At 46.5% G+C, this 15144-nt stretch overlaps 1 protein-coding gene across 1 annotated transcript in view; it reads right to left on the bottom strand.

The window, feature by feature from the left end:
- Window positions 1–15144, bottom strand: part of LOC138795671 (probable cation-transporting ATPase 13A4) — a 152042-nt gene that overhangs the window by 42609 nt on the left and 94289 nt on the right. The window contains exons 18-21 of the mRNA XM_069975058.1: window positions 6242–6366; window positions 5475–5641; window positions 3716–3847; window positions 3162–3241 (exon numbers count right to left, since the gene is read on the bottom strand). Of these exons, the coding sequence (XP_069831159.1) occupies window positions 3162–3241; window positions 3716–3847; window positions 5475–5641; window positions 6242–6366 (504 nt within the window). The remainder of the gene's footprint in view (window positions 1–3161; window positions 3242–3715; window positions 3848–5474; window positions 5642–6241; window positions 6367–15144) is intronic.

Below are 15144 nucleotides of genomic sequence, written 5' to 3' on the forward strand. Positions count from 1 at the left end.
GCAACCTGCTGTGGTTACAGGCAACGTGGGGTGGTTACAGGCAACGTGGGGTGGTTACAGGCAACGTGGGCTGGTTACAGGCAACGTGGGCTGGTAACGGGCAACCTGCTGTGCTTACAGACAATCTGGGATGGTTACGGGAAACGTGGGGTGGTTACGGGCAACCTGCAGTGCTTACAGACAATCTGGGGTGGATACGGGCAACGTGGGGTGGTTACGGGCAACCTGCAATGCTTACAGACAATCTGGGGTGGTTACAGGCAACGTTGGCTGGTTACGGGCAACCTGCAGTGCTTACAGACAATCTGAGGTGGATACGGGCAACGTGGGGTGGTTACGCGCAACCTGCAGTGCTTACTGACAATCTGGGGTGGTTACGGGCAACGTGGGGTGGTTACGGGCAATGTGGGGTGGTTACGGATAAACTGAAGTTCTTATAGGCAATCTGGGGTGGGTACCTGTAATCTGACATGGGCACCGCAATCTGGAGGGGGTCATTGGCAATTTGGGGTGGTCAGAGGCAAGGTGCGGTGGTCAGAGGCGACGTGCGGTGGTCAGAGGCGACGTGCGGTGGTCAGAGGCGACGTGCGGTGGTCAGAGGCGACGTGCGGTGGTCAGAGGCGACGTGCGGTGGTCAGAGGCGACGTGCGGTGGTCAGAGGCATTGTGGCGTGGTCAGAGGCAACGTGCAGTGGTTACGTGCAATCTGGGGGGGTTACATGTAATCTGGCATGATTACGGGGAACCTGGGGGGGTTATGTGCAACCTGGAAGGGTTACAGACAATCTGGGATTGTTACTGATAAACTGAAGTGCTTATAGGTAATCTGGGGTGGGTACATGTAATTTGGGGTGGTTACGGGCAATCTGGAGGGGGTCACTGGCAATTTGCGGTGGTTACGGGCAACGTGCGGTGGTTACGGGCAACGTGCGGTGGTTACGGGCAACGTGCGGTGGTTACGGGCAACGTGCGGTGGTTACGGACAACGTGCGGTGGTTACGGGCAACGTGCGGTGGTTACGGGTAATCTGGGGAGGGGTTAGGGGTAATTTGGGAGTAAACTGCAATTATTACTATAATAAAAAGTGTGTGTTTTATTTTTTTGTATGTTTGTCACTTTTTGTACTTTACATATTCATTTTCACTGTATTACTATAATTACTGTGATATTTTCTATCTCAGTAATCATAGTTCAGTGACAGAGACCAAATTGGTCTCTGTCACTTTAAATTTTCAGAGCTTGGCTGGTTGTGAAGCGCATGCGCACTTCATAACCAGCAAGGACGTCGAGGAGGAAGGAGCTCCGTCGATCCGGTGAGTATATGGGGAAGGGGGGGTGACTGGGGGACGGGGGTGACAGGGGGGGGGTGGGGGGCGACTTGGGGGGTGGGGGGACATCACTTTTTATCCCCTGTCACCAATCATTTATGGTGACAGGGGATAAAAAGTGCCGGGAGCACATGGCACAAGCGATCAGCGGTATATAGTATATACCGCTGATCGCTTGTACCGGGACCCCACAGGGGGGTCCCCGATGACTGCCCCATGCTCTCCGCTACCTCCGGTGGCGGAGAGCATGGGGCTTTCATTCATTTTAACCTTTTAATCGCTGTGAACCGACGTTAGTCGGTTCACAGCGATGGCGGCGGCCATCTTGGAAATGATGGCCGCCGGGGGAGGGGGGTTAGTTATCGGGGCACTAGGGGGGTCTGATCTGGGGTCTGATATACACTTATTTCATCTCCCCCCGCCGTAGATTCACGGCGGGGGGAGATGAAAGGCGGCGGCGGCACCGGTACTCTCATTTACCGACGGTCGCCGCTATAACGTTAATAGCGGCGATCGTCGGTAAGGGGGGGGGCCGGGACGGACCTCACACACTGCCCCAACCCCTCAGCTACCTCCGGTAGCCGGGGGGATGGGGTGGGGGCCGTCCCGGCCCCGCAGCCTTATTCTCTGCCATCGCCGTAAAAAGCTGATGGCAGCAGAATAAGGCCCATTAGTGACCGCCGTAGAAAGCCGTATCGGCGGTCACTAAGGGGTTAATTTAAAAGTTCATTGAATTTAATCGTAAAAACTGAGAAAGAATTGTGAAAAAAGAAAAACTGTGTGTGAACAACTAATAAAAAACGTCCGCTGTTTGCAAAAGACGACTCACACCCCTCTCACTGGAGATGCCAGGGTTACACATCCATCAGGTGTCCGGGGTTACACATCCATCAGGTAAATCCTCTTTAATATGACTCATGGATAGACCAACGCTTTCACGGGGTAGCTGGTGCTGTGGTCCGTATTTTGAACGAGTATCCACGGGTACCGGGCCAGGGCTGAAGTACTGGAGGTGGGCCAGCCTGCCCCCAGTGGGAGTAAACCCCTGCCCCTCTATGATGCAGCTACATTGATTCTTATGTAGCCGCATCATAGAGGGGAGGAAATTTACTCCCACTGAAGTCTCTGCCACACGGCTGCCTCAGCTTTGCTACGTAGTGCGGGCTTTGTCTCTGCTACATGGCTGCCTCAGCTCTGCTACATAGTGCGGGTGCCAGCTCTGCTACATGGCTGACTCAGTCGCTCTTAAAGAGTAGGTATCCACGTCGCTCTTAAAGGGACAGTACCCAAGTCGTCTTAAAGGGACGGTACCCAAGTTAACCTAATGGGATGGTACCCAAGTCACTCTTAAAGGGACAGTACCCAAGTCTCTCTTAAAGGGACGGTACCTAAGTCTTTCTTAAAGGGACGGTACCCAAGTCGCTCTTAAAGGGACGGTACCCAAGTCTCTCTTAAAGGGACGGAACCTAAGTCACTCTTAAAGGGACAGTACTTAAGTTACTCTTAAAGGGACAGAACCCAAGTCGCTCTTTAGGAACGGTACCCAAGTCGCTCTTAAATGGACGATACCTAAGTCGCTGTTAAAGGGACGGTACCCAAGTTGCTCTTAAAGGGATGGTACCCAAGTCGCTCTTAAAGGCGATCAAGGGTTAAAGTTTCTCTTAAAAGGAAGTCACTGTTTTCAAGCACTATGTATTTCCCTTGAAATGCAAATCTATTTAACCTTTGTTAGTCATATCCTGGGCACATTCCTCTCTAAGACAACATAACTAAAACCACCCTTCTCCTTACTGTGAAAAGGTGGTAAAATGTATGTATGCACAAGAACACATACTCAAGCTTTCGAAAATCATCTATAATTGCTGCTTTCTGGCCAGGGGACATTCTTGCAAAAACTGTGCCATTCATCAATAACTGGGGAAAAACAAAGGAAATATTAGTTGGTTTTTTTTAGCTATCATTAAAACATGCTAAAATAATAGACAAACATTGTCAACATATAGAGGATAAATGGCAGGCATAGGCTCTAAGGTACCTATTTTATCATATTCCTCTTTTATGTGAATATATGATATGTACTGTTGGGAGCAGTAAAGAAGTGCGCTTAGTATAACTTGTACATTATTTTGACCTATTTTGATCATAAACATGCAAATGAAACAACCGGTTTCCTTAATTATAGCCTTGTCCCATTATTCTAACATTTTGACAAGGGCAGGTATATTTAAGCTGTTAGACTGGTGTAGCCAAAATTATGCCATAACGACCCCGGTAAACAAAGACAAGGGAGGCAATCGAGCAGGCAAAATCTTATATATATATATATATATATATATATATATATATATATATATAGCATTGTGTCTGATTTTTAAATTTCCTACTTACTTTTGGTAACAGATAAGTGAAGTGTTTTTCTAGATTTTCATAGGTCTTCCCACTCATTGAAAAATGATAATCATTATCAGCAATAGTTTGTGTTTTGCCATCAAAACCATCTTCAAAACTGATGGGCGTTTCCTAGTAACACAATTTGTGATTAGATAAATGTTTCTCCACTGCATAATATTTTATAAAAAATTATCTGCTAGTATTTTTATTTCCAGTTTAATTTACACAATTTGGGGGAGCTTTATCAAACACGGTGTAAAGTGAAACTGGCTCAGTTGCCCCTAGTGACCAACCAGATTCCAAAGAGCCTGTGAGGAATGAAGAGTGGAATCTGATTGGTTGCTAGGGGTTGCTAGGGTTTTACTTTACACCATGTTTGATTAATCTCCCCCTTTATCTCTTTATTTAAAATTACATAATGTATATTTGACTGTATAATTGTGCTGTAGAACTAGTTATACTGGACAGTTTAAAGTGTACCTTTCAATTCACATCACTTTTCAGGATAAGCTGTATATATGTGTACATGGAGAGTAGTGCTATTTTCATTATATAACTTGTATATGGCATTTTCCTCAAATTTCTGCTTTGCAGGCTTAATTTCTCATTTTTAGTTGTATGAGCTAGTAGATAATGCCTAGTTTGCATGAAGGCGGCCATACGCTGCACTCACAGCATCATCAGCATGGAGGATATTATAGAGCGGAACCGAGCAGTATAAGCTACAGTATAAATGAAGCCCTGGGTTGAGAACCAATACTCACAGTAAACTTGTGTGGTCTCCTTATAGCCTGTGGTTGTCTTTGACTCTGTCAGGATTGTATCTTTGCGGAGCTATGCGGCCGAGAAGCTGATTTTCTGGTATTATTCTGTTTCTGTGTTTTGTTTTGCAGTGTCTGAACACTGGTTTATCTGCTCTCTTGGTTTGGTGGACACACCCGACTTCACCTGCAGAATTCTTTCTGCCCATGTCATGGTTAATCTGTGTTTTGGTCCAGCTGTGACTGAGAGGTTTCCCTGCCAGTGGATGTGTTTGTTCTCAGGTGTTCTCAGGTGTCCTGGCCTCTTATATAACTAACCCCAGTCTGTGCACTTATTGCTGGTTATTGACTTTGTCTCTGCCTGCTCTTGTCTTCTTTCTATTTGCATCTCCTGATATTTGCCTTTGTATCTTTGACCTCCATTGCTTGCCACCTGCTCCTGACCATATTGCCTGTACTTTGACTACTTTGACCTATTGGATTCTGATTTTGTACTTTCGCTGCCCGATTGTTATGACCCGAACTGTTTACTATTCTTTATTGTGTTTGTTTGTTCGTCTGTCTTGTCCTCTGTGCACCTATACTAGTCTAGGGAACGTCTTTGTGGTTGTCCGTGGCTGCCTAGGGCCATTTGAGGCAAGTAGGTAGGGACAGTTGGTGGATTCAGGGCTTACTGTCTTGTCTTGTCCCTGCCGTCCGGTTCCTGACAGACTCTTTCCAATCACTCCCCTTTCCACCTCCCTTCTCACCCCCTTCTCCTTCCATTGACATTTATGGGCATCATGCAAACTGATCATAAAGCTGCTAGACATTCTTGTAAAGAAAACATATAATTGACCTAATTTTCTGATTGATTGAAAGTTTAGGTGTGGGGAGTTGGCAATAAGGTAGCATGATAAGAGAAAGAAGCAGGAAAGCACATTTATTGAAATGAAAGTGCCTAGCTGCACTGAAGTGTTTAAAACATAGTAGGCAACATAAAAACATGGTAATACCTGTAATTTATTATTTTTTCCATTCTGTGGATATTCCAAAAGTTTGCAAGTGACAGAAGCTGGGGAACTGCTATTAGGTCCTTGAGCCTCCACCAAGATCACTTTGCTGCTCTCAGGAATCATTCCACAGTTCTTTGCAACTGTGGTTGCTGTTTGTATGTTGTCACCTATAAAGAAAATATCCAACATTAAAAGGGTAATTATTATTTTCCAAAATGTTGATGTATTGCTTGGAAATGCCATCATTTTATGATTGGTGGTGTCTTGCTCCTCAATCAGTCTGGAACATAAATATCAACAGCACAGATGTGCCCTCATCCCCCCGTGTCCTCTACTGAGCCTGTGTATGCCTAGGGAGAAAATTGAGGGCAGGGTCATAGTCACATGATCCTCCATACTCCACACTCCATGCCATCTTATGGACAGAATCAACTAAGAGCAGGACAACACAGCCTGGGGGAGGGGAGTAGTTACGCACCTGGGTTCCAACACTCCCTCTAATCAGCTATTTAGCACCTGCATTGCAGAGTAAATGGAGCAGTTGCACTGTGTAGCTAAGATGCATCAACCAGTCCCAGCCGCATAGCTACCAGCAGCAATATGAATGTGCTAAATCCTAGTACATAAAACATAGCTAGCATCGTTTTCATAACTCATTTTTTTCCTGGTAATTTCTGCACCTATGTTCTTATTTATATTTGAATTTCAATTAAATATTGAATTACTAAATTTTTTTTTTGTAGCTCCTTCCTTTCATTGGTCCACACCTGTGATCATGACAGTCCTAATGTTGGCAGCAGTAAGTTCCTCTAGGATAGGCTTAGTCTCTGGTTTGAGACGATTTTCTAATATAAGCAAACCAAGGAAATCCATGTCACGTTCAACTTCTTCCCTGTAAAGAAACTAACTCACATTAGAAATTAACTCACATTATATTTCAGCTTTATAAATGTATTAAATTAAATGAAAATTGCTGTAATGATGCATTTATGGGTTTCTTGTATCCTGTAAGGTGCAATGAATGTATAGTTTCTAGCTTCATTGCTAACAATTTAGTATAGTGCATAAATGGGATCTTAACCCCTTGCCTCTGCAGCCTGTCTTGGCCTTAAAGGAGAACTTCGTCGAAAATCTATTTTTTAATATGTTATTATATTAAAAAAGTTAGATAAATTCCTAATGTACACTAATTATGGGAAATGCACATATAGTTCAGTTTAAAAAAAAAAAAAAAAAAAAAAAGTGATGTCATGACCCCATGGCTATACCTGAAGGTTCCAGCAGGGGGCACAGTAAATGTAAAAGAATATGTAGAAGTATAGAAGTAGAAGTCTATGTAGAATTCTATGTAGAAAATGTATGTAGTGGAATCATCCCTGTCCCCCCTTCCCGTGCTGCCTAGTGCCTGTACATCTCTCTCTCTCCCTGTGCTGCCCAGTGCTCGTGCCTTCCCCCTTCCCATGCTACCCGGTGCCAGTCTGCTCATCTCCCTCGCTCCCATCCCATGCTGCCCGGTGCCATGCAGCGGTTTGAGCACTCTTTATCTGCTGCTCACCCAGCTGCACGGCACCAGGCAGCATGGGACAAGGAGATGCACTGGCACTGGGCAGCACTTGGAGGGGGGGGGGTTTGATTTCACTATATATACTTTCTACATAGACTTCTACTTCTACATATACTGCACCCCCTGCTGGACACTTCAGGTATATTGACGGGGTCGTGAGGTTGTGATGAGAAATTGAAGCCTGTCTCATCTACTAAATTGAGGGAATAGCACTATATGTGCACTTCCAATAATTAGTGTACATTAGGAATATGTCTAACTTTATTATGTCTAACATATTAAAAAAATCAACTGAGTTCTCCTTTAATGCAGAGGACCTATTTTTCAAATCTGAACTGTCTCGCTTTATTTATTAATAACTCTATGATGCTTTTAACCTGGGCTGTGGAGTCGGAGTCGTGGAGTTGGAGCTAATTTTGCCTGGAGTCGAAGTTGGAGTTGGAAAAAATGTACCGACTCCGACTCCAGCTTTGAAAAAAATCTTCATTTAGTTTTTATTTAGTTTTGATATGCATTATATAAGTTTTCCTCATCAATATACAGTATATCATTGGGTGGTCAGGGAAAAGTTGTCAGTCACTATTTGGCTGTTTATTTCTGAGCTTGAAGAGTCCATTGTGTGGGGGGAGATCTGTGCTGGTTTCTTCCTGGATGTTGGATGATTGTATATGAGCAGCAGTGTAATATGAAGTAATGTGAAATATAGAGGAGGAGGAGGAGAAGCTATAAGTAGTGTAGCAGTAACCTCTTACCTCAGTGTGGTGTTTTCTTTTTGGGAGAAGATTGTGTGTTTTTCTTCAGTGTTCTATGGCTGCAGCTGTGTGTGTGTGTGTGTGCTATTAATGCATCAGGCTGTATGTGTATGTTATGGCTACAGCAGGCTGTGTGTGTATGCTATGGCTGCAGCAGACTGTGTGTATGAGTGTGTGTGCTATGGCTGCAGCAGGCTATGTGTGTGTGTTACTGCTGCAGCAGGTTGTGTGTGTGTGTGCTATGGCTGCAGAAGACTGTTTGTGTGTGTGTGTGTGTGTGTGTGTATATATGCTATGGCTGCAGCAGGCTGTGTGTGTATGTGTTAGGACTCGGGCCGGGCGTTCGGCTCGGCGTCCATAGCAGCCATATGTTTTTCACTAACTCTGCTCTGCTGTTCTGTGTTGTAGCAGAGGCCAGGGTTTCACTCCCCTGGCCGATCAGCTTAGGTGTTGTGTGTGTTCACTAATTATTGACTGACAGCTGACTTACCAGTTAGATGTCTGTATTTGGGCAGGACCTGGAGCCTCAGCCCCAATCAAGTCTGGGGCTGGGACTCCAGGCTCCATAAGTATCAGCCCTGAGCTCTCATTCCTCGCCTGCAATAGTACCTGGTTCACCCTAGAGTTACTTGACCTAGCCTTTAGTCTGTATTTGATTCCTGGTTACCTGACTTCTGCTATTAACCCTTTGACTACCCCTTTGGACACGATTTTGTACTGTGCTGCCCGTTTGGTATTCGACTTGGACTTCTGACTTCTCCTTATTGTGTTTTGTCTGTCTTGTATTGTTCTGTGTTTCACTCAGCCAGCCTAGGGACTGCCGTCCAGTTGTCCGTTTGCTATTTTAGAGCATCTGAGGCAAGAAGGTAGGGACAGCGGGGTGGGTGCCAGCTTCAGGGCTCACCTGTCCCTGTGTCTCCCTGTCCCAATCCTAACATTATCGCAGGCTCAATAATCCACACCAGCGATCACGACAGCTCAACATGTCTGCTGAGCCGTCAGTCGCTGACCGTTTAGAAGAACTTGTGAACCGGATAAGCGGTATTGCAGGTGTGGTAACTCAACTGGCAGACCGAGTGGATTCCCTCACTCAGGCCACAACCCAGTTGACTGCGACACCTGCCGAAGTTGCAGTACCGGTTCAGACCACTAGACTTAAAATGCTCATGCCTGACCGTTTTGACGGTAATCCTGAGAAATTCAGAACATTTAAAGAATCATGTAACCTTTATTTCCGGTTTAATTCATTCTCTGGAGAAGCAGAGAGGGTGGCCATGATTGTGTCCCTTCTCCAGGGGCCTCCCCAGGATTGGGCCTTGTCATTACCAGTTGAAGCCCCAGAATGGAGTTCAGTCCAGTCCTTTTTTTCCTCCCTAGGACAGATCTATGATGACCCTAATCATGCTGCCCTGGCCGAGGCTCACTTGTTGTCCATCCAGCAAGGTAACCGCACCGCTGAGGACTACTCGGCTGAGTTTAGGCAGTGGAGTGTGGTGACTGGGTGGGCAGACGCACCTTTAAAAACCTTTTACCGTCAGGGATTGTCTGATAATATTAAAGATGCTATGGTCAGTCATCTCTCTCCTGACTCTCTAAGTGACATGATGACCTTAGCTATCTCCATTGACAGACGACTTAGAGAGAGAAAGTGGGAGAAGCAAGGGGTGACATCTAGTGTTCCTTGTCAGGGTCACTTGGTTGGTAGCAAGGTAACCTCCCCTAGATTTGTTACAGTTCCTTCTCCTACCTCATTATCAGAGGAACCTATGGTATTGGGGTCAACCTCTGCTGCCACCCGCAGGAAACATCGATTGGACAATTTGCTGTGTCTGTACTGCGGAAAACCTGGTCAATACCTCCGAGAGTGCCCGTCAAGGCCTAATCAACATCTGGGAAAACGGCAGTGCCTGGGTGATGATCTGGAGGGTCACCCAGGCACACAGGTACCTCCAAAAATCTATGATAAGCTTTTACTTTCCCGTTAAATTGTTTTCTGGTGATGTTATTTTTTCCTGTCAGGCCATGGTGGACTCAGGCGCAGCCCTGAGTCTTATTCGTATGTCTGTTGCTGTGTCCTTAGGGTTAAAGTTGATTCCGCTTTGTTACCCATTCTCTGTTTCAGGTGCCAACTCTGCCCCTTTAAGTGGGGGTAACATCAGCTTCCGTACCCCTGAGGTGTCTATGGGGGTTGGCTGTCTCCACCATGAACAAATTTCCTTTTTTGTTATGGACAAACTAGCCGCAGATGTAATTCTTGGATTACCATGGTTACGACTCCACAATCCTGTCTTTAGTTGGAGAACCTCAGAATTGATAAAGTGGGGTAATTCTTGTGAGTCGCATTTGACTCAAATTTATCCGTCCTTGTGTTCAGCTTCTGATATGTTGGCTCTTCCTGAGTTCATTGAGGACTTTTGTGATGTTTTTGATGAGGCGGTTGCTGACGCCTTGCCTCCTCACCGTCCGTATGATTGTGCCATCGATCTTGTGTCCGGGGCCAGGTTTCCAAAGGGTCGGATTTTTAACCTGTCTCCCCAGAACGAGAGTCGATGCGGCAATACATACAGGATAGTTTGAGGAAGGGTCACATCCGCCCATCAGTGTCTCCTATGGGTGCTGGCTTCTTCTTTGTGGAGAAGAAGGATGGCGGGTTACGTCCTTGTATAGATTACAGAGAACTTAATAAAATAACCGTTAAGGACCAGCATCCCCTTCCCTTAATCACGGATCTTTTAAACCAAGTTGTAGGTGCCCGTTGGTTCTCCAAAATTGACCTTCGGGGGGCATATAACTTGATTCGGATCCGGGAAGGCGATGAATGAAAAACAGCTTTTAACACTCTCGAGGGTCACTTTGAATATCTGGTGATGCCCTTTGGGCTCAGTAATGCTCCTGCTGTGTTCCAAAGGTTCGTAAATGACATATTTCTTGATCTGTTTGGTCAATTTGTCGTGATATACCTGGATGACATCCTCATTTACTCACCAGACTGGCCGTCCCACCAGAGACATGTACGTGAGGTGTTATCTAGGCTTAGGAAAAATTCTTTGTGTGCTAAGTTCTCCAAATGTCTTTTTGGAGTAAAAGAGGTTGGGTTCCTTGGGTACATTCTTACCCCTTATTCAGTACAAATGGATCCCAAAAAGGTGTCCGCAGTACGGGAGTGGGCAAAACCTACAACCTTGAAAGAGGTCCAAAGGTTTCTAGGCTTCGCAAATTTCTATAGAAAATTTATTCGCAATTTCTCATTAGTTGTCAAACCATTGACTGAACTTACGAAAAAAGGGGCGGACCCAACCTCTTGGTCTAATGAGGCCGAACAGGTGTTTACTCAGTTGAAAAAGAGTTTTTCTACTGCCCCCGTCTTGGTTCATCCTGATTTAGAGCTTCCATTCGTGGTTGAGGTTGATGCCTCAGAGTCCGGTGTAGGAGCGGTACTCTCTCAGGGCAGGGAACCTTATACCAATTTGAGACCTGTGGCTTACTTCTCCAGGAGATTCTCCACTTCCGAGGCTAATTACGACATTGGTAATCGGGAACATTTGGCCATCAAATGGGCCTTCGAGGAGTGGAAGCATTTCCTAGAGGGAGCTAGACACCAGGTTACAGTTTTGACAGATCATAAGAACCAGTTATACCTGGATAAAGCTAAAAGGTTAAATCCGCGTCAAGCCCGTTGGGCATTGTTTTTTTACTCGTTTCAATTTTATTGTTACGTATCGTCCGGGATCCAAGAATATTAAGGCAGACGCCTTATCCAGGAGCTTTGGTGTTGATAATATGCCTGGGGTAGAGCCTGAAAACATCCTACCCCCAGGCATTGTGTTGGCCAGTATGTCCGTTAACTTAAAAAATGAAATTTTGAGATCTCAAAATAACGCGCCAGCTGATGTACCTCCTGATAAGCTGTTCGTTCCTGTAAACCTTAGATTAGCAGTGTTGAAAGAGGTTCATGCGTCCACACTGGCTGGTCATCCTGGCATAGCTGGGACAGGTTATCTGTTGTCTCGTTCATGCTGGTGGCCTTCATGGCAGAGAGACGTAAGGGAATACGTAAAGTCCTGTGAGACATGTGCACGAGCCAAAAAACCCCACGGTCTTTGCCTGAAGGTCTGCTGCAGCCCCTTCCGTTGCCTTGTCGTCCATGGTCCCATCTTTCGATGGACTTTGTCACGGACCTTCCTTCCACACGGGGAAAGACCGTAATCTGGGTGGTAGTAGACCGATTTAGCAAGATGTGTCACCTGATAGCCTTGAAAAAACTTCCCACCGCCAAATCCCTGGCAAAACTGTTTGTACGTCACATCCTCCGTCTGCACGGAATCCCTACCAATATTGTTTCAGACCGAGGGGTGCAATTTGTATCAAAATTCTGGAGGGCATTTTGTGAGTTGTTGAATATATCATTGTCATTTTCTTCTGCATTCCATCCAGAAACCAATGGACAAACAGAACATACTAATCAATCTCTTGAACAGTACTTAAGGTGTTACATATCTGATAATCAAAATGCATGGTTTGAGTATTTACCTATGGCAGAATTTGCTTTAAACAACCACGTTAATACGTCCACACAACTAACCCCCTTCTATTGTAACTATGGTTATCATCCCCGGTTTTCAGCAGTTCCTAATCAAGAGTTTCAATTCACTTCAGTCAAAGAACTTACACAAAAACTGTGCACAGTTTGGGCGGAGAGTCTTGCGACTCTAACCGTATCCCAACAGAAACATATCCAATATGCCAACCGTAGACGCCGTCCTGGTCCCCAGTATGTGGTGGGTGAGAGGGTGGGGAGAGATCTTCATGCCCCTGATTTAATAAAAAGTTTTCATCTTTCGTATCCTGAAAAGCCTGGAGGTCTTCAGGAGGGTCCGGAGGCCCCTCCTCAGGGGGGGGGGGGGGGGGGGGGGGGGTTCTGTTAGGACTCGGGTGTTCGGCTCGGCGTCCATAGCAGCCATATGTTTTTCACTAACTCTGCTCTGCTGTTCTGTGTTGTAGCAGAGGCCAGGTTTTCACTCCCCTGGCCGATCAGCTTAGGTGTTGTGTGTGTTCACTAATTATTGACTGACAGCTGACTCACCAGTTAGATGTCTGTATCTGGGCAGGACCTGGAGCCTCAGCCCCAATCAAGTCTGGGGCTGGGACTCCAGGCTCCATAAGTATCAGCCCTGAGCTGTCATTCCTCGCCTGCGATAGTACCTGGTTCACCCTAGAGTTACTTGACCTAGCCTTTAGTCTGTATTTGATTCCTGGTTACCTGACTTCTGCTATTAACCCTTTGACTACCCCTTTGGACACGATTTTGTACTGTGCTGCCCGTTTGGTATTTGACTTGGACTTCTGACTTCTCCTTATTGTGTTTTGTCTGTCTTGTGTTGTTCTGTGTTTCACTCAGCCAGCCTAGGGACTGCCGTCCAGTTGTCCGTTTGCTATTTTAGAGCATCTGAGGCAAGAAGGTAGGGACAGCGGGGTGGGTGCCAGCTTCAGGGCTCACCTGTCCTTGTGTCTCCCTGTCCCAATCCTAACAGTATGTGTGCTATGGCTACAGCCGGCTGTGTATGTGTATGTGTATGTGCCATAGGGCTGCAGCAGGCTGTGCGTGTATGTGTGCTATGGCTACAGCAGGCTGTGTATGTGTCTGCTATGGCTGCAGCAGGCTGTGTGTGTGCACTACAGCTGCAGAAGGCTGTGTGTGTGCACGCTATGGCTGCAGCAGGCTGTGTGTGTGCGCACTATAGCTGCATCAGGCTGTGTGTGTGCTATGGCTGCAGCAGGCTGTGTGTGCGCCCTATGGCTGCAGCAGGCTGTGTGTGTGTGTGCACTATAGCTGCATCAGGCTGTGTGTGTGCTATGGCTGCAGCAGGCTGTTTGTGTATGTTATGGCTGCAAAAGGCTGTGTGTGTGTGTGCTATGGCTGCAGAAGACTGCAGCAGGCCGTGTGTGTATGTGTGCTATGGCTACAGCCGGCTGTGTGTGTATGCTATTGCTGCAGCAGGCTGTGTGTGTATGTGTACTATGGCTACAGCAGGCTTTCTATGTGTCTGCTTTGGCTGCAACTGGCTGTGTGTGTGCGCTACGGCTGCAGAAGGCTGTGTGTGTGTGTGTGTGTGTGTGTGCTATGGCTGCAGCAGGCTGTGCATGTATGTTATGGCTGCAAAAGGCTGTGTGTGTATGCTTTGGCTGCAGCAGGCTTTGTGTCTGTGTGCTATGGCTGCAGCAGGCTGTGGTTGTATGTTATGGCTGCAAAAGACAAAAGAAAAGTCCTATAGGCAAAAGAAGTCCTATTTACCTGTCCCCGTGCCCCTTCAGTGCAATGTGCAATTCACTCCCAATCCTGTGATGTCATGGCCCCTCTCAGAAATGCCCACTCAGCCATTCAGTGAGTGAGGCTGGGCACAACTGCCGTCACTAAGTGGGTAGTTCCTGTGGGTCCACAATGATTCAGGAGCACGGACACTGACGGAAAGCTGATACATCTGGGCTTATGGCTGACCCCGCTATATCCCTATGTGTGAACCCTCTATATCACAGGTATCTGGCATTGTTTGCAGTGTATCTTTGTGTATGGTGAATATTAGAAACATAGAAGATTGTCAGGAGGAAAGACCACCTGCTTCATCTAGTCTAGTTGTTAGTAGTTCAGGACATGGAGGCTGGAGACTGGCTGCATCCACTGCACACACAGGAGAAGCTGCTTTATATCTTTCTTTATTCCCTCAGGAGTTGCCTTAGGATCATGTAGGACAGACATGTCAAACTCTGTCCCGTGGGCCAAATCTGGCACGCAGTGTTATTATTTTTGGCCCGCCAGGCAATTCAGAGTTTGAATTACATCTGGCCAGCAATCACATTACATTATAATATGGGTGGTCTGGACAGACCTATATTATAATCTGCAACAGGCAGTTTTTCGCCTATGGCCTAAGAGTATGTGAGTAGCATCCCAACGCATGCAGCGCAGTGACGTTATCCAACCTAATGGGACAATCTGTCACCCCTGGATGGTCTCCCGAACCCACCCTACCTCTGGATACGGCCCCCCATACTTACATGATAAGATGAGTGGGCGGCCGTATCTCTGCGGCGGGACCGGCATCAGGAGTGGGAATGGCAAGATGGGGTCTGTATCATGGGATAGGGTAGGTTCAGGGGGCAGTCCACAGGTGACAGGTTCCCTTTCACAACTGTTCTAGGGGCTGGCTATTATATAAGAGACTATGGGGGAGGGCTGGCTACTATATAAGAGACTATGGGGGAGGGCTGGCTACAATATGAGACTATAGGGCAGGGCTGGCTACTATATGAGAGACTATGCGAGAGGGCTGGCTACTATATAAGAGAACATGGGGGA

The sequence above is a fragment of the Dendropsophus ebraccatus genome, chromosome 6 (genome assembly GCF_027789765.1).
Source record: "Dendropsophus ebraccatus isolate aDenEbr1 chromosome 6, aDenEbr1.pat, whole genome shotgun sequence".
Classification (NCBI taxonomy): Eukaryota; Metazoa; Chordata; class Amphibia; order Anura; family Hylidae; genus Dendropsophus; species Dendropsophus ebraccatus.